Source organism: Rhinoderma darwinii, chromosome 3, assembly GCF_050947455.1.
Source record: "Rhinoderma darwinii isolate aRhiDar2 chromosome 3, aRhiDar2.hap1, whole genome shotgun sequence".
In the NCBI taxonomy this organism is placed as follows: domain Eukaryota; kingdom Metazoa; phylum Chordata; class Amphibia; order Anura; family Rhinodermatidae; genus Rhinoderma; species Rhinoderma darwinii.
Genome location: NC_134689.1, coordinates 309,495,534 through 309,515,959, shown reverse-complemented (window position 1 = coordinate 309,515,959; position 20,426 = coordinate 309,495,534). Strand labels below are relative to the sequence as shown.

The following is a 20,426-nucleotide window of genomic DNA, read 5'->3' as shown; positions in this document are numbered from 1 at the left end:
CCAAGAGCCGTAGCTTTTTATTTAGTATGTCGATGTCACCATATGAGGACTTGTTTTTTTGTAGGACGAGATGTCGTTTTCATTTGGTATCATTTTGGGGTACATGGGATTTATTGATTAACTTTTATTTAGTTGTTTTTTTTGTCGGGAATGGGAAAAAAAAAAATTCGCCATTGTTTTGTGTTATTTTGTACCGCGTTTACCCAGCCATTTAATGAGAACTTTATTACTCAGGTCGTTACAAACCTGGCGATACCATATATGTGTGTGTGTGTTTTGTGTATTTTTGCACTTCTAGTAAATAAGACCACATTTTATGGCGAAAAAGTGGTTTTATTTTAATTTTTACAGTAATCTTTTTTTATTAAAACATGAAAAAAAAAAACTTATTTTACATTTTTTTTTTTATTAGTCCCACTAGGGGACTTTACCATGTGATCTTCTTATCGCTTATTTAATGCTTTGGTATACTTGGGCAATAATGCTATCGTATACTGTCAGTGTAAAACTGACAGGCAATCTAATAGGCCAGGCCTCTGGCACGGCCTAATGGGCATACAGCCAGAGCAGGCATGGGGGCCTTTGTTAGGCCCCCGGCTGCCATGGCAACCCGTCGGCGATTGCATTCGCAGGCCGCCGATCGGTGACAGAGGGAGCTCCCTCTCTCTGTCAAAGAAGTTAAATGTCATAGTCGCTATTGACCGCGCAATTTGAGGTGTTAAACAGCCGGGAATTGAGCTTCCTCCATTCCTAGCCGTTGCAGCGAGAACCCGGCTGTCAGTCACAGCCGGGCTCCCGCGGCGAATTTGTGCGGGCATAGCTTCTGTGCCCGCACGATCTCCTTCACATACATGCATGTCAGAATGCGCTAATAGCTGTATTCTGTGCCATGCATGTATGTGATTCTGCGCCAATGCGTTAAATAATGGCAGCTGAGTTTAAATGTGATTGGCTAATTCTGAACACAACCACATCCCCAATTATAAGAGGGTGTTCGCACTTATGCAACCACATTATTGTAGTTTTGTTGTTGTTTTTCACCTCTATATGATTTGTGTGTTTTTCAATGGAATTGTACGGATTATGGGTCACATTAAAGGTGGAAAAAGTTCTGAAATGATTCAACTTGCACTGATTTTTTGACATGACAAAAGCCGGGCATTTTAACAGGGGTGTGTAGACTTTTATGTCCACTGTACCTGAGGATTGAGTGGAAGCAGACTCTATTACAGAGTTGTGTAAGTTGGACATGTGTTTGAACATAAAATGTCATAGGTAGAGATGAGCGAACCGGGACAACCGAACCCGGTTTCGGTCCGAACTTCACCGGGTTCGGCCGAACCCGTTTTGACCGAACCCGGCTACATTTTGGCGCCTGCCACATGTTAGATGTAAAATGGAGGATTTCACAAGATCACCTGACATCAGGCTACCCCATAATGCCTTGCAAACGGCTCTCCCAGCCAATCGGGAGGCCTGCATAGGGGCGGGCTCAAGCCTGCAATAAAAGTCTATGCACGGAGCTCAGCGGCCATTTTAGACAGGAGCTGTAGGGATAGCATCTCTATGCAGTAAGGGAAAGCTTTAGGAATCTAAAAGGCAGGAATCCAGCAATCGAAGGGGCTCATCCACTACTCACTACTCAGCCAGTGTGTGAATACGCTTTTAGAAGGGGCTCATCCCCGGCCGTTAACATAACAAACAAATAACAATACAACTTGCAATACAGGCAGCCTTTGTAGTAGTAGTAGTACTACAAGGCCCAGCATTCCCTGAGTGCACCGCGGCGTGGCTGATAGAAATTCTCATTCATTGCCATTTGCCAAGCCAGTGTCAGTATGAATACTCTTTTAGAAGGGGCTCATCCCCCAGGTTTTGATTCAACTTGCTGCACTCCAGCAGTTAAATGTCTGGTGAAAAAAAGGTTGTGCAAGGACGGGGTAGAGGAAAAACACCCATGCCGTCTCCTCTTCCAGTCCAAATGTTGGATCTGTTGGTGCCAGACCCAGTACCAGCATTTGTGGCACAAGACATGTGCCCAGTTCCACTAGTAGCAGCAGCCATGTGCCTGCTGGTAGTAGTAGCAGTATCAGCAAGCCAGACTTGTCCATCTCCTCCGGTGGGCGGGTTACTTTAGACAATATGGCCATTGTGGACTGGTTGGCTGGCTCGCGGTCATCTCAGCAGGAAGACTCTCACGATCTGGCTACAAGCCAGGTTTCGTTGGATTCCAGATCCTCTAGAGTTCCTTGGCACAGTGACAGTAGTAATATAGGTATTTCTAGCGTTTCCATTCCATCATCTATGTCTTCGCTCCCCCTTCCTAGCGGGAAGCCATCTTTCCTGAGAGTCCTAAGAGACATCTCCTCGGGTGCGAAGGAAGACACTGAACAACATAGTGAGGATGATGATTTGTTTTCCGCGAGTCAGCCAACAGTGTGTGTTGTGGAGGTGGAAGCGGTGTCCGACGCATAGCTGCGGTAGTGGGGGTGTTGGTGGTGGTAGCCGTGGTGGCAGACGCAGTAATGAGGGGGGGCATGGAGCCAGCCATGATGTCACATAACATTCACAACACAGTGACAGAAGTGGCGGGGATGATGAGGAAGGCTATGATGATGATGTGGTTTTAGACAGGACGTGGGAACCAGGTGACGAGGTGATGACGGAGTCAGAGGAGGAGGGCAGTAGTGGCGGCACTGGCAGTGATAAACAGCCAAGCCGAGGTAGGGGCAGAAGTCAATCTGCAAAACGTTGCAGCGGTAGGGTCAGCTCAGGAGCTGGTGACGGCGACACTGATGCTGGTGTAGGCTCCCGAAAAAAGCCTGCCAGACAAGGGGCAAGCTCGGGTGGTGGTGGACGTGGTACTACCTCATTACGGTACTCTGCCGTGTGGCAATTTTTCTGTATCTTCCCGGAGGATGAAAACATGGCACAGTGCCGTATCTGCAAGCAGAAAGTAAGGCGTGGGCAGGGCAGCAATGTAGGAACTACCGCTCTACGTAAACACATGGAGCGGCATCACAAGGCCATGTGGGACAATCGACATGCCCCACCATCATCATGTACATCTAATGAAGACCCCTCTGCAGCTGCTGCTGCTGCTCCGAGTCCCTGTCATCTAAGTAGTAGCCAGGCCTTATCCACCATGTCGTCGTTATCATCATCATCATCACTGTCATCTAGTGCTCCTCCTACGTCCCGTCAGTTATCCATTACGGAATCGTTGTCCAATAAGCAACAATATATACCCAGTCATCCACTTGTCGTGCGGCTTAATTCACACCTGGCTAAGTTGTTGGTGGTGCAGTCGCTGCCGTACCACCTGGTCGTCTCCGCTGGCTTCAAGCAATTGATGGCGTGCGCTCAGCCTAGGTGGCGAATACCTAGCCGACATTACTTCTCCAAAACAGCTGTCCCTGCCTTGCACAAGCATGTGGAGGAGAAGTTGTGCCAGTCCTTGCAATTATTCGTGTGCAGCAGGGTACATGCCACCGTCGACACGTGGAGCAGCAACTATGGGCAGGGACAGTACATGTCTTTCACGGCCCACTGGGTCAATATTTTGCAGTCCGATGCACCACCGCAGCAATGCCAGGCATTACCACCACAACGCTTGTATCTTTCTGGTTCAACTCCGGACACCAGGCGCCTACCATCCTCCTCCTCCTCCTCCTTGCCTTCCTCCTTGGAGGTCTTCCTGTCCCCGACAGGACACAGTGTATCTTCCACTCCTCCTCCCTCCTCTTTTCATAGGTGCAAGGTGAAGCGCCACAACGCTGTCTTACAACTGCTGAGCCTGGGCGAGAAAAGCCACACAGGGCAGGAGCTGCTGCTGTGCATCAAGGAGGAAATCGCACGCTGGCTGTCTCCTCTGAAACTCACACTGGGCAATGTTGTCTCTGATAACGGGAAGAACGTTGTGGCTGCACTGCGTCTAGGTCACCTGACACACGCTCCTTGCATGGCACATGTGATCAATCTGGTCATAACACGCTTCTTAACCCGTTAGTGACCGGCCCATCGTGTTTCTACGTCGGTCACTAACGGGCCTTATTCCGATTCCATAGACTTTTTACGTCGCGGCATCGGAATAAGTAAACAGAGCAGGGAGCTGTCAAATCTCCCTGCTCTCAGCTGAGAGGCAGCTGAGGGCTGGGAGCGTCCCTGCTCTGCTGTGTGAGATCAATATTAGTATCGATCTCACGTTTAAACCCTCAGATGCGGTGCTCAATAGCGAGCAGCGCTTCTGAGTGGTTTTGGAGAGAGGGAGGGAGCTCCCTCTCTCTCCCACCGACACCCGGCGATACGATCGCCGAGTGTCTGTGTGTCTAATGGCAGCTGGGGGTCTAATAAAGGCCCCCAGGTCTGCCTGGAGTGAATGCCTAATAGATCATGCCGCAGGCAGTAATACACAGGCAGTAATACACTGCAATACAAAAGTATTGCAGTGTATTATAATAGCGATCGCAGAATCGCATATTATAGTCCCCTAATGGGACTAGTAAAAAAGTGAAAAAAAAGTTTAATAAAGTTAATTTTAAAAAAAATGTGAAAAATAATGAAAAACCCAGCTTTTCCCCTTACAAAATGCTTTACTATTAAAAAAACAAAATAAAGTTAAAAAGTTACACATATTTGGTATCGCCACGTTCGTAACGACCCCGACTATAAATCTATTACATTATTTAACCCGCACGGTGAACGCCGTAATTTTTTTTATAAAAAACTATGGAAAAATTGCTGTTTTCTGTGAATACTGACTTTAAAAAAATGTGATAAAAAGTGATCAAAAAGTCGCATCTACTCCAAAATAGTACCAATAAAAACCCTCATACAACCGCATCGGCAAAAAAATAAAAACGTTACGGCTCTTCAAATATGGAGACACAAAAACAAATAATTTAGAAAAAAAAGCGTTTTTACTGTGTAAAAGTAGTAAAACATACAAAAACTATACAAATTTGGTATCGTTGCAAATGTAACAACCCGCTGAATAAAGTTATTGTGTTATTTATACGACACGGTAAACGGCGTAGATTTAGGACGCAAAAAAGAGTGGCGAAATTTCAGATTTTTTTCTATTCCCCCTCAAAAAAAAGTTAATAAAAGTTAATCAATAAATAATATGTACCTAAAAATGGTGCTAGTAAAAAATACAACTTGTCCCGCAAAAAACAAGACCTTATACAGCTATGTCGACGCAAAAATAAAAAGGTTATAGCTCCTGGAATGCGACGATTGAAAAACGTAAAAAATAGCTTGGTCATTAAGGTCCAAAATAGGCTGGTCATTAAGGGGTTAAAGTAATATGTTGGTTTGAAGGGTGTGCTGGCCATGTCCAGGAGGGTTTGCGTTCGCTTTAGACGTTCGTATGCATTTAAGCACGCCCTCCTGGACTTGCAGCGTCAAAACAATCTCCCAGAACACAGCCTGATTTGCAACGTTCCAACACGCTGGAATTCCACCCTGCACATGTTGGACCGTCTGTACGAACAGCGGAAAGCCGTGAATGATTTCCTGATGCAGCAGACGGGCAGCGTTTGGAGCCAGTGTAATTTCGAGCTCAGGCACTGGCAGCTGGTTACAGACGCATGTCGCGTTTTGAGGCCCTTTGAAGAGGCCACACGATTTGTGAGCCGTGACGCTAGCGGAATGAACGATGTTATGCCGCTGATATTCATTATGGAGTAAACGCTCACAGCGATGATTCAGCAAAGGATGGAGGAAGGATCACATCTGGCTATGGATGTTGAGGAGGAGGAGGAGGAGGATGAGGAGGATGAGGAAACAGGACCTGAAGAGGAGCTGGATTTGGAGATGGAATCACAGGAAGGGATAGGGGACGAGGCAGCCACACAACATGACAGTGATGGTGGTGATGACGAGTCTGACGACGACCTTGATGATGGACAACCATGGCAGTATGGGGCGGAGATGGAACCAACTGGGCCCTCTGAAACGCTCGCCAGGATGGCGAGCTGTATGCTTCGTTACTTGCGCGCTGACTGTCGTATTGTTAGCATGAAGCAAAGAGATGAGTACTGGATAGCCACACTTTTAGACCCTCGGTATAAAGCCAGAATGGGGGAGTTTTTTTGCGCCTTCCGAGAGGGAGGCAAAATTGGCTTATCGAGAGAAGCTATGCAGCCAGCTTGTCACGGCTTTCAAACGGCAAACACCTGCTGCAAGCATGTCTGACCGGGGGGCCACTCTCCGCTCCCCACTGTCTCATCGTTCCACCGCCTCTGGCAGAGCTACCTCTGCAATAGGCGGCAGCCGTGGCGGCAGCAGCAGCAGCAGCCAATTCAGTTTGGAAAATATGATGACCACATTTTTACATCCAATACCCCGACCTGACACACATCGTAGTCACCAAAGGGATGTTCACCATCACCAGGTGCAGCACCTAAACAACCAGGTTCACTCGTACCTGGACTGTGCCCTTTCTCCATCAGAAATGCTGATCCCAGACCCCATGGACTTCTGGGTCAGCAGATTGGATCATTGGCAAGAACTGGCCCAGTTTGCCATGGGTGTACTGTCTTGTCCACTCTCCAGTGTAGCGTCAGAGAGGGTATTCAGCGCGGCAGGGGGCTTCGTCACCACTAAGCGAACAAGATTGTCCGCCAACAGCTTGGAAAACCTCACTTTTCTGAAATTGAATCAAGCGTGGATCGGTAAGGATTTTAAAACCCCTGTGCCTGATGCCACTGATTAGATCTGACATTGCTGCTGCCGCCTGCTACTACGGGATTCTGTCCTGTCCACTCTTTTTTTAATGTGCTGCTGCTACTGCTACTACCACCCTTGCTGTCTGTGTTGGCTACCTCTACTACCACCAATACACCTCCACTGCCGCCCGTCTGCTACAAGCAGGCCTGAGGCCTGCCCCACCACAGGGATTTGTCCTGCGACTGTCGTCCAGTCTCTTTTTTTTTAATGTGCTGCTACTACCAGTCTACCACCCTATCTGTCTGTGTTGGCTACCTCTACTACCACCAATACACCTCCACTGCCGTCTGCTACAAGCAGGCCTGGAGGGCTTGTGAAAAGCCATTGCTTGTTGTTTTTATATCCATGTATGGAAGAACCCCGGCAGGCATCTGCCAATAAAAAGGGTCAATTTTTGGAGGGCTTGTGAAAAGCCATTGCTTGTTGCTTTTACATTTATGTATGGAAGAACCCCGGCAGGCATCTGCCAATAAAAAGGGTCAATTTTTGGAGGGATTGTCAAAAGCCATTGCTTGTTGTTGCTTTTACATCCATGTATGGAAGAACCCCGGCAGGCATCTGCCACCATAAAGGGTCAATTTTTGGAGGGCTTGTCAAAATCCATTGCTTCTTCTTTTACCACCTTATATGTATGAACCCTGGCAGGCATCTGCCGCCTAAAATGGTTAATTTTTGTACCTTTTTTAACAATGCATTAAGCATACAACATGCACAAGTGCAGTGGTTTCTGTTAGTTATTACCGTGTCCCATCCGTTTTCCTATAGCCATGCATGTTGGCGTAACTTTGACACTAACTTTGCCTTAAAGACAGCTCAAAAGTACTTGGATACACTCATGAGTGACCTAAGAGTGTTCTACAGGGCTTCTAGGGCTTTTAAACAGTGTTATACACGATTTTTAGGGGCTTTCTTGTATTACAGGTTCGGTCAGAACTAGTTCGGTCCGAATCGAACTTTTTCACGAAATTCGGCGAACCTGCTGAACCGAACTTTTCATAAGTTCGCTCATCTCTAGTCATAGGTTTACCAGTAATATATACATTTTGTTGCTGTCGGTACACTATGCAATGTCTTTCTTAGTATTATATACCTGTTTGCCTCCTACTGTCTTTGCTTTTCAGCCTAAACTAATGCATTGTGATTACATTTGAATTCCGTACATAATGTACAATTTCATTTACATTTATTACATTAGAATCTGCCTCGGGGGGGAGCTGCTCCTTGCGATATGGGAAGCAAGTATCTAATAATTACTTTGCTGACTTAATATATATGTCAAGCCCGGGTGTAGAAAATTACATCTACTAGAGTCCCTTTTTTTCTATTCACTTGAACATTTATCAGTCATGTTGTGCCAGATGTGAAATGACCTCCCTATTTCTTTTAACTATCGATTACACCAGAGGACTGAAAATCCAAATGTGCAGAGTTACTTTTGTTTATAATACAAGCTATTAAAAACAATTGCAAATAAAGTAGTCATTTATTTTACAATACTGCAAAAACATTCTATGATAAGTTGTGAGACTAGAGCAACAACATCCATTAACTGCAGCCATGCCCTAGCAAGCGCTGCTGCCACCTTGCTCGACGTCCAGCAGGCCCTACATCACACACATGAAATATTCCTTCAAGTGTATTCTTGCACGTAAAGTAGGGGTTTAGATTTAATGTGAGGTAATAAGCCTCATGTTTGAAACTCAACTTCATAAACCCTTGACTTGAGTGTTGTGGAACAGTACTTAAAAAATGTAAGGGATAACATCAGAACGAGCCCACAACGCAGATGTGAACAGAGCCTAACACTTCCCTGAATGAGTGTTACCATTCTTGTGGTAGTGCTTCCACATTGCATTTGGGAAAACTACATGACACGTGCTGTTTCTATATAACTCCGATAAATGTACTAAGTGTTTTCAACATTTTGAGCAGTATTTGGAACTAATGGGTCTATTTTTTTCTAGTAATTCTATTTTATAATATACACATACATACACATACTGATGCAGAACATATGATAATAGCCCTTAATACCTAAAGTTTGCAGTGATGATGCAGCACAGGGACAATTACCTAGCAAAAAATTATGCACAGGGGTGTATTGTAATGCTCCAACAAATATACATGGCAAATAAGAGACATATCTAGGAGGTTCTGAGTACTGACTCATTTCTTAGCCTGAGAGCCACATTCAGATATAGCATGGTGGCTCAGTTGTAGTACTGATGAATTGCTCCAGTGGGGTCACGGGTTTAAAACCGGCCGAGGGCATTATGTGCATGCAGTTCGTATGTTCTCCATGTGTTTGCATAGGTCTCCTCGCACACTCTCAAAAACATACACTGATAAGTTAATTGGTTTCCTATGAAATTGGCCCTACCCTAGTGTGAGTCTGATATAGAGAAATTAGATTGTGAGCCCCATTGGTGACGGGGGATAATGTGAGTGATGACAATTTCTGTACAATACTGCAGAATATGTTGGTGCCATGTAAGCAACGGGTAATAAATATAATTAAATAATTGTGGTGGCACATTAAGTTTTAAAGAGAAAAAAGTCTATCAAATATATTTTTAAATACTTTTGTGACTGACCTAAATCAAGTAAATGTGAGAAAATGCCCATTGGCAGTCACCTGTTATGATTCTGAAATTAGCCAAGTACCAATGCTTATGTTCCAATCCTGGCTTTGTTTGCCAATCATATGTTTCTCTCCCTGGTAATGTTCTTATATCATTGGCATGTGCCATCTGCCCAAGCAACTCTTCTATTCCCAACAGCTAGAATACTGGTGTAAAGAAACTGCTGATACGTATGTACAGGGTTATAAATCACTGACGTGCTCTTTTGGTCATACTGGCTGCATTGTTTTGAATGCATCTGATGTATAGCTGAGTAAGATGTTCAATGTATGTGCAGGGAAGAATCAACGTTACAAGGGACAATGATCCTTGTTATATTTTTATTTTATTCACATGAGATTCTCATGATGAATACACTGAAGATAAACTGTAAACATATCATCAATCTATATGTGCTCTATAAAAAGACCACTTCATATTTGTGTGTAGCGCAAAATGTAAAAACTGCCTTTCCAATTAGTTAATAATATATTTATCTGCAACCTCCATAATGTGGTCATGAGTGTATAGGAGGAATGCACAATAAAAAAAGATCACAATAGAAGCTGAAATGTTTAAGCAACGAGATTTTTCAACACCAGTTTGCAGAATAAAAGAGTAATAACTTTCTCTGAGTGCGGAAGGTAAAGTATATTTTGTGACATGGTTAAGTAATTACACAGTATAATTGCTTAATCCTTTTGCTGTGCAGGAAATGCGTTGATATCGGAAATGGTTAATCATGTGTACGCCACTAATTCTTGTCGTCTTGCATTGCAGCAATACTGAAACTGACGATGAGCCACCATGTGATGAAGAGATTGACTATAATACAGATAGCTGCTCCGATCAGGAGATATCAGAGATGGGTGCCCAAACTGAAGACCGACTTTCAGAGGAAGATCATGGAACAAGAAAGGGTCAATCCCCAACATCAGATATGAAGGAGGGGGCTTTCTCCTCCAACTATAATGGTTCCTCGAGAAAATCCCTCACAATGTCCTCAAAGCAATATAGCTGCTCTCCAGAGGCAACTTCCTCTCTATGTGAGCAGAGTTTTGAGAACTCTAGCAAAACACAAATGGGTCATTACTTTTATTAACATGTAGGGGATTTGATGTTTTTTTAGGACTAAGGTAACATAAAGGAAAGCTAGTTTTGCTATATGAAAATATTACTAGAAAAGATGTTATACTCTGCATACAAAGATGTTTGGAAACACATATGGAGACATAAGAGGAAGAAAAGTCATTATTTTACGTTTCATGTCAAGTCTTGTGAAGCCCGCTGGTTAAAATATGGTTGTACAAAGGGTCTTTGGTTCTAATGCTTACATGTGGTAACATAATATAGATGGTTAAGACCACAGCTAAATGAAATGGTCAATACAAACTAAGGATTTTGTTCATTGTTGTTTGCAATAAAATGTTTGTCAAAGCAAAATATAGTACAGTATATGTGAAGTACTTTAAAGACTTTTATGTCATAGAGACAGAGAAAACGATAGGTAGGTAGGTAGATTGATAGACAGACAGATAGGTAGGTAGGCCTGGTCATACTATATGTTCTTCTTGTCTAGTTGCACAGGGGCCCAGTAGGCAAAGGGGCCTAGCAGGTGTGGTGGGCCAATTCCACCACATACTGTTCTTATTCCAGGGCCTTCTACTGTCTGTCCACCGCTGGATAGGCAGATAACTTTTAAAATTACGCTCCCCTGACCTACAATTGGTATTAATATTTTATTTACTATCTGTATATATTACACATAGGTTAAGAGCAGAGTACTAAATTAAAAAAAAATCTATAATTGCAGCAAGTAAGTAAAAGTTGTCTGTAGGTGGAAAAATAATGGTGCAAACTGCTTGTGAATTATGTCCCATTGCTGGGAGAAATAATTAAATAAACATATGGTAAAATATTGTCAATATTTTACATTAAATTGGGATTTTAAATGTAAAATACTTAATGGGTAAATAAACATTTAAAAAACTTTTGATATGTCAGTGCACGGACCTTCAACAATACAAACTTCTGAGACTCCCAACGATCACTAAGATGAGGCGGCAGAAGTGCTCAGGTAAGTGCTGTGCCGCTTTGTTTCTGATCGGCTTTCCTCTGAGTGGTGTACAGGCTCAATAGAAAGTCTATGAGCTTGTACGCCGTTCGTTCAACGAAAGCCGCTCAGAAACGAAGCAGCACCTCACTCATCCCAGTTTTTTTTTAAAGTTTAGTTACCCTTGAGGTTGTAATAATAACAATTCTGCTCAGATGGTGCCCCCAGAATACACAAAGCTGTCCACTTCTGTGCAATATTCTGTTGGTCGATAATTTTCCTTTTTAAAAGTTCAATACTATTGTAATTTTGACTACCAGTCTCTCTCGTGCTTTAAAATTATTATTACTATTGTTATAATAATCATCATCAAAATAATAATATTATCTGGTTTTTATTATTTTGGTTCATGTGTTTACCTCTTTCTTGAAGAATGTCATGGGGTATACATTTCATTGTTTGAAGAAACTAGAGATCTTAAATCAGCGATATTTATTTATTGTAGCACAAGAATGTATGAATAGTTTGATACCTCAATACGGACGCATTTTAGTGTCCGTATTATGGCCACAACACCTGGACCCTCATAGTTTAGATTGGTCTGCAGTTAGATTTATACAAAATTATGTACTTTGGCATAATTTTGGAGTTCTATAAAAAATAGGATCGGTCATCATGAATAAAAAACATACTGCAAAAAAACACGCTCTTGGGCCTCTTTCACATGGCAGTATTTCGGACAGTATTTTACATCAGTATTTGGCAAACTAAACCCAGAAGTGGCTCCAAAACACATTAGTGCAAATCTTTCCAAAATACTTTTCTCATTTGTAGGTGCCACTCCTGGTTTTGCTTACAAATACGAATGCAAAACACTTCTAAAATAAACTGCTGCGTAAACATGGCTTTAGGCCCTGTACACACTAGCATATTATAACTTGATTGTCAGAAAAAAAAGGATTCCTTGAAATAAACAATTCACTTCTATGGGAAGTGGGTTATTTTATTTTTTCACAGGATCCATAAAACATATCTTTGGAGTCCTGTAAATAGAACCAGAAAAAACAGGAAAAAAAAAAGTGATGCAAATTGATATTATTCTATGCATCCGCTACACAATCACTTTTTATCAGTTGTAATAATGTTTGCTATATAAACACTGTGTGGCAGATATATTCATGTATTTACATCAGTTTTCTAGTGTAAAAACATTGAAATATATGGGGTTTATGCCAAGCACCATATTTCAGAGTACCCTGCAACACTTTTTCCGACACAGAAGTGGTCAGGAGAATGAATACACGTCACGTCCTGGCTGGAGGTAATGTATATTCATTGTCCTGACACAGGAGTAGCATTATAGTGTGTTTATGTGACTGCAAATAGCAATATCGCTATCTGCAGTGTAAATGAATGGAGAGAGGTGTATAACACTGATTGGTCAGCGTCATACACTCCTCTGTACAACGCCCACTTGGTCATCTAGTAAAACACGACCAGTTGTCCATTGTGAAACTCATTAGCATAAAGCTAATATAGGTCATAACTCCGTCAAAAATGATCGTTTTTCTAAATAAAAAACACTGCTGTAATCTACATCACCGCGCCGATCACATCATGTACAATATAGGTCACTTATAATGTGGTGACAGAGCCTCTTTAATTCTTCAGAATGGTAAAAGATCAATCAAGGGAGGGATACTCTAGGTCAAAACATGGCTGCCTTCAATGTGTCTAGGAGACAAATGCATTTCAGGATTCACATTGTGTTGTAAAAATGAAAATTTTACAGCTGCTGTCTATTCTACTAACCAGATTTTCAATGTAATGTGCAATAACTTATGAACAGTGTAATAAATATATTGTATAACATTATGCTCTGTGTTGTCGATGACTGATCATGAAAATAAATATTTTATTCTTTAAGAATGAATTACATGATCTCAAGATCCTATCAGTGGTACTACAAACTTTTGTCACAACATGGACTAGCTACAATTCTGGAGCCCCAATCATGAAAGAATGTCGAGCGGCATATTTCAGATTTAAAGTAATATTCCCATCTTACAATGTGATGGCATAGGATATGCCATTACTTTATGATCTGTGGGGTTCTGACCTCTTGGATCCCAATAAAAATTCACGGAATAAATTGATATAAATATAATTGTGCTCCCACAATATAAGAAAATTAGAAGGTTCACTGAAGTGACAACTGAGTAAAAAATACCTTTTAATAGTAACTCGTTTTAAAAACAGGGGTAACACACCACTGTGAAGTAAGCCCCACCGTGAAAATTTAAAAACGTATTAAACAAGAAACACTGAGTCATTATGATAAATATATCTCAGTGTTTACAACAATGTTTCACTGGAACCAGCATTTATCCTGGGCACAACAGTAGTACAATCCCCAAAATGCACCAGTGTCCGTAAACAAACACCGGATCTCCTAGCGCTGGGTGTAACACAATGCTACTGTCCCCTATGCAGACATTCCATGTACAATGAAAGACCTTACGCGTTTCAGATACTCATCCTCAGGGGTCCGTATCTTGGTATTCTGCTGTGCGTCACGGGAAGATGCTCGTATCGATGTCAACGGCATGCTTCATTGCAGGCGCTGGGTTACTATAAGCACCATAACTCCACCCCTCGTATTTGGCGGCGCTACATGAACTGACCAATCACAGCACCCTCTCGATTCATGACACCTGCCCATGTGACCCCCCGCCGTCAGCTGACAGCCAGGGGTCATCATCGACCGCATCAAGCCGAACGCGCAGGCGCAGTGGAAGTCAAGGACGTATCGCCCGGACTGCCAAGTAAGAGGAAGGTAAGAGCAAAACGATAATTTGTTTGTAAGTATATCTTGCGGGACAGTTACCCACCGCAAGTGGACTACCTCAAAAAACAACTCTCTAGTTTATAAACACATATTAGGTGGACAAGATTAAGGAGTACCTCCCATTTAGAATTTCTGACAAAAGATCTCTTTATATGTTGGCTGGCCAATATGGCCATATCAAACATAGTACAATATGCAGGATAAAAACACCCACCCAAAAGGCAACCCATGGTGAATATTGGCCGCCTAAAGAGGAATGGTATTACATATTAGATAAAACACGTATAATTAGTCTGCTCGTTTAAACCCGCTGGTTGTATGCATGCCAGTCTATGGATCCATTGGGCTTCTTTGCGTAGAATTAAATTGTCCCAGTCACCTCCTCTTTTTGGGGGTCTAATGAGTTCAATTGCTTGAAACTTTAAACATGCTGCATGGCCTTGGTGTTTAGCATGCACATGCTTAGATATTGGGGTGTCCCTAGCATGGATAATGTCTCCAACATGCTCCCTTATCCGGCGCCGAAATTGTCGTGACGTTTTACCCACATAATTTAGGGGGCATGGGCATGTAATAAGGTAAACTACCCCCGCTGTTTTGCAATTGACAAAATCCCGAATGTTGTACTTTTCCTGTGTTGCAACACTGGTAAAGCTATTCCCTTTGAGAATGAAGTCACAAGCTTTACAGCTACCACATCTAAAAGTGCCTGGTATTTGTCTATCCAGCCACGTACCCCTAGGTAAAATGGGGTCAAAACAGCTGTGCATGACTCTGTCCCTAATGTTTTTCCCTCTCCGATACGTGACAGAGGGCCACTGTGTGATCTGATCAACCAAATCTGTATCAGAACTGAGAATACGCCAGTACCTTTTCAGGATTTGCATAATATCATTTTGTTTAGAATCATAGGTGCCTATGAGTCTCGTAACTTGTTCTTCTTTACGTTTTTTAGGAACCAGAAGACATTGCCTGACTGCGTCCCTTGCTCCCTCATAGGCCTTTCTGATTACACCCTTGGGGAAACCTCTATCCTTCAATCTTGTCTTGAGTTCCTGAGCCTGACACTCAAAATCACCCATGGAGCTACAATTCCTGCGTACTCTCATAAATTGACCTTTTGGAATGCCACGTTTGAGGGGATAAGGATGACAACTGTTCCATTGCAAGAAACTATTGGTTGCTGTTTCTTTCCGGTGTACCTTGGTACGAATTGTGCCTTCTCCTGTTTTTATAATTTTCAAATCCAGAAAAGACAATTCTTTTTCACTGATCTCACATGTGAACCTTAGCCCTATATCATTTGTATTGAGGGCTGCTACAAAACTATGGAACTCCTCTGCTGTAGAGTTCCAAAGAAGCAGCACGTCATCAATATATCTAATCCATAGTCCAACGGACGAAGTCCATTTAGCAAAATTGTCCCCAAAGACAATTGTCTCCTCCCACCAGCCAAGAAATAAATTTGCATAGGTGGGAGCAGCAGGACTCCCCATTGCAGTGCCACATTGCTGATGAAAGATCTTGTCTTCAAAGATAAATATATTTTTTTCAAGAACAAATTGTAATAACTGCAAAACAAATTGGTTATGGGCTGCAAACTGAGTGCCCCTTGATCCAAGGAAGTACTCGATTGCCTTACAACCCAATTTGTGAGGTATGGATGAATACAACGCCTCAACATCCAGGCTAGCCAACAGTGTGTCTTTCTCCAAAGTGATACCGTCAATCTGTTTCAGAACATCCATAGTGTCACGTACATATGATGTGAGACTCGAGACAAAAGGGCGCAACACCTGATCAACATATGTACTCACATTTTGAGTTAGATTATTGATGCCTGAAACAATAGGTCTGCCACGTAAGGGGGGATACCCTTTGTGGATTTTGGGCAGGCTATAAAAACACGCCATGATGGGAAATTTTGGGAACAGGAACCCAAACTCGCTTGCACTGATCAAAGATCTGCTCTTTGCATCACTCAGAATGCCCAGCAACTCTTTCTTGAACAGTGCTGTGGGGTTGTCCTTTAAAATGGTGTAACAGTCAGGATTGAGTAAAATATCCTCACACATTTTTTTATAGTCATCTCTGCTCATGACCACGATGTTCCCACCTTTATCAGATGCCTTTAGAACAAGATTTTGTTTTTTCTCTAAAGTGGTCAGAGCTACTCGTTCAGACCAGGACAGGTTGTTGTCTATGCCCCTATTGTCCTGACTAAGATTTTTGATCTCATCTCCCACCATCTCCACAAATAAATCCACATTGGTAAAATCTCCTATTGGTGGCAGCTTCCTACTCTTCAATTTAAGATTGGTGAAAGGACCTAGACCTGGGGTTCTACCAGATTCCTCCAGATTCCTCTAGTAACCCCTCGAGATCTTTTGTCAGAAATTCTAAATGGGAGGTACTCCTTAATCTTGTCCACCTAATATGTGTTTATAAACTAGAGATTTGTTTTTTGAGGTAGTCCACTTGCGGTGGGTAACTGTCCCGCAAGATATACTTACAAACAAATTATCGTTTTGCTCTTACCTTCCTCTTACTTGGCAGTCCGGGCGATACGTCCTTGACTTCCACTGCGCCTGCGCGTTCGGCTTGATGCGGTCGATGATGACCCCTGGCTGTCAGCTGACGGCGGGGGGTCACATGGGCAGGTGTCACGAATCGAGAGGGTGCTGTGATTGGTCAGTTCATGTAGCGCCGCCAAATACGAGGGGTGGAGTTATGGTGCTTATAGTAACCCAGCGCCTGCAATGAAGCATGCCGTTGACATCGATACGAGCATCTTCCCGTGACGCACAGCAGAATACCTGCTGTTGAATACTATTATCGCTGGTGATGAGGCCAGAGTGACCAAGATACGGACCCCTGAGGATGAGTATCTGAAACGCGTAGGGTCTTTCATTGTACATGGAATGTCTGCATAGGGGACAGTAGCATTGTGTTACACCCAGCGCTAGGAGATCCGGTGTTTGTTTACGGACACTGGTGCATTTTGGGGATTGTACTACTGTTGTGCCCAGGATAAATGCTGGTTCCAGTGAAACATTGTTGTAAACACTGAGATATATTTATCATAATGACTCAGTGTTTCTTGTTTAATACGTTTTTACATTTTCACGGTGGGGCTTACTTCACAGTGGTGTGTTACCCCTGTTTTTAAAACGAGTTACTATTAAAAGGTATTTTTTACTCAGTTGTCACTTCAGTGAACCTTCTAATTTTCTTATATTGTGGGAGCACAATTATATTTATATCAATTTATTCAGTGAATTTATATTTAATCCATACAGTTATTACTTTCATTATATCTGGGTATGGCAGCCTTTGCACTCTCTGATTTAAACACGGAAGGGTGGATGAGTGAGGCAAAAAGTGTCTTTTCTGAATGTGAACTGATGTATACAGCACAGGGTGCGTCTCTCAAATCTACCTTTAAAAACCTTAATAGATTACATAAGGATTATACTAGAAGCTGGTGGGAGATCCAGAGTCTGGAAAACTATCTAAAAAACAATATAGTTCCCCGAGGCCTTAGGGTCCCCATTGTTCCAGCATCAAGATTAAAAACCACTAATATAAAAGAAAGGTGGGAACAGGAGATCACAGGGAGTTCACCCAGGCTGATTCAGATTCTAGTGGAGGAAGAGAAAGTCCAGTTTGACTTTATTAGTGCGGAGCTCAAAAAAGAGATTGAGGCAGCTAAGTCTTTGGTAGGTACCCCTGGTTTTGATAAAAAAGACAAAATCCTACAACAAACTCTAGAAAGGTTCACTAATCATTTAAAGGAACGTAAACACTTCCAGTTCCAGAGAGACCTACAGGAATTTAGGGAGAAAAAAGCTTACGACTTTGTTAATACCCAACAACAGCAATATCAACAGACTAATAGGGGGCCGAGGGAAACTGACCCTTCCACATCAGAGAGTGAAACAACAGACTCTGAAAGAGCGGGCCCTTTCTTTGGTGGTAGTGGTGGGAAACAAAAATACAGGGGAGGAGCTAGAGGTAGAAATAGAGGCCGTGCTAGAGCCTCTTCTAATAGTGGCAATAATAATTTTTTAGCCAACAATCCCCCCATTTCCCGCTACATGCTGAGGGGACAAAAGGATTAGTGAAGGGAAATAATATGGATAGGCTACGAATCATAAACCTATCTGAATACATTTTGAGTGCATCAGAGAGTACGTTATTAGAAAAGGGACTTTCCTTTGTCCCCACAGTAAAGTTTGACTCATTTTCTTGGATAAAGGATCTTAATTTGTTTGCTCGCAAACTCAAATGGATCAAATTCTTCAAACACCATAATAGAAAAAAATGCATTGAATTGGGTTTAGAAGAATCTGATATGGAAGGCCTGGTGGCCTTAGAGGGGTTACTAGAGGAATCTGGTAGAACCCCAGGTCTAGGTCCTTTCACCAATCTTAAATTGAAGAGTAGGAAGCTGCCACCAATAGGAGATTTTACCAATGTGGATTTATTTGTGGAGATGGTGGGAGATGAGATCAAAAATCTTAGTCAGGACAATAGGGGCATAGACAACAACCTGTCCTGGTCTGAACGAGTAGCTCTGACCACTTTAGAGAAAAAACAAAATATTGTTCTAAAGGCATCTGATAAAGGTGGGAACATCGTGGTCATGAGCAGAGATGACTATAAAAAAATGTGTGAGGATATTTTACTCAATCCTGACTGTTACACCATTTTAAAGGACAACCCCACAGCACTGTTCAAGAAAGAGTTGCTGGGCATTCTGAGTGATGCAAAGAGCAGATCTTTGATCAGTGCAAGCGAGTTTGGGTTCCTGTTCCCAAAATTTCCCATCATGGCGTGTTTTTATAGCCTGCCCAAAATCCACAAAGGGTATCCCCCCTTACGTGGCAGACCTATTGTTTCAGGCATCAATAATCTAACTCAAAATGTGAGTACATATGTTGATCAGGTGTTGCGCCCTTTTGTCTTGAGTCTCACATCATATGTACGTGACACTATGGATGTTCTGAAACAGATTGACGGTATCACTTTGGAGAAAGACACACTGTTGGCTAGCCTGGATGTTGAGGCGTTGTATTCATCCATACCTCACAAATTGGGTTGTAAGGCAATCGAGTACTTCCTTGGATCAAGGGGCACTCAGTTTGCAGCCCATAACCAATTTGTTTTGCAGTTATTACAATTTGTTCTTGAAAAAAATATATTTATCTTTGAAGACAAGATCTTTCATCAGCAATGTGGCACTGCAATGGGGAGTCCTGCTGCTCCCACCTATGCAAATTTATTTCTTGGCTGGTGGGAGGAGACAATTGTCTTTGGGGACAATTTTGCTAAATGGACTTCGTCCGTTGGACTATGGATTAGATATATTGATGACGTGCTGCTTCTTTGGAACTCTACAGCAGAGGAGTTCCATAGTTTTGTAGCAGCCCTCAATACAAATGATATAGGGCTAAGGTTCACATGTGAGATCAGTGAAAAAGAATTGTCTTTTCTGGATTTGAAAATTATAAAAACAGGAGAAGGCACAATTCGTACCAAGGTACACCGGAAAGAAACAGCAACCAATAGTTTCTTGCAATGGAACAGTTGTCATCCTTATCCCCTCAAACGTGGCATTCCAAAAGGTCAATTTATGAGAGTACGCAGGAATTGTAGCTCCATGGGTGATTTTGAGAGTCAGGCTCAGGAACTCAAGACAAGATTGAAGGATAGAGGTTTCCCCAAGGGTGTAATCAGAAAGGCCTATGAGGGAGCAAGGGACGCAGACAGGCAATGTCTTCTGGTTCCTAAAAAACGTAAAGAAGAACAAGTTACGAGACTCATAGGCACCTATGATTCTAAACAAAATGATATTATGCAAATCCTGAAAAGGTACTGGCGTATTCTCAGTTCTGATACAGATTTGGTTGATCAGATCACACAGTGGCCCTCTGTCACGTATCGGAGAGGGAAAAACATTAGGGACAGAGTCATGCACAGCTGTTTTGACCCCATTTTACCTAGGGGTACGTGGCTGGATAGACAAATACCAGGCACTTTTAGATGTGGTAGCTGTAAAGCTTGTGACTTCATTCTCAAAGGGAATAGCTTTACCAGTGTTGCAACACAGGAAAAGTACAACATTCAGGATTTTGTCAATTGCAAAACAGCGGGGGTAGTTTACCTTATT

General features: G+C 42.5%; 1 protein-coding gene across 1 annotated transcript in view; it reads left to right on the top strand.

Moving 5' to 3' along the window:
* Window positions 1–10,457, top strand: part of AGBL1 (AGBL carboxypeptidase 1) — a 560,672-nt gene extending 550,215 nt beyond the window's left edge. Inside the window, exon 21 of the mRNA XM_075855278.1 lies at window positions 10,134–10,457. Coding sequence (XP_075711393.1) covers window positions 10,134–10,455 — 322 coding nt within the window. The 3' untranslated portion in view covers window positions 10,456–10,457. The remainder of the gene's footprint in view (window positions 1–10,133) is intronic.
* Window positions 10,458–20,426: the final 9,969 nt, after the last annotated feature.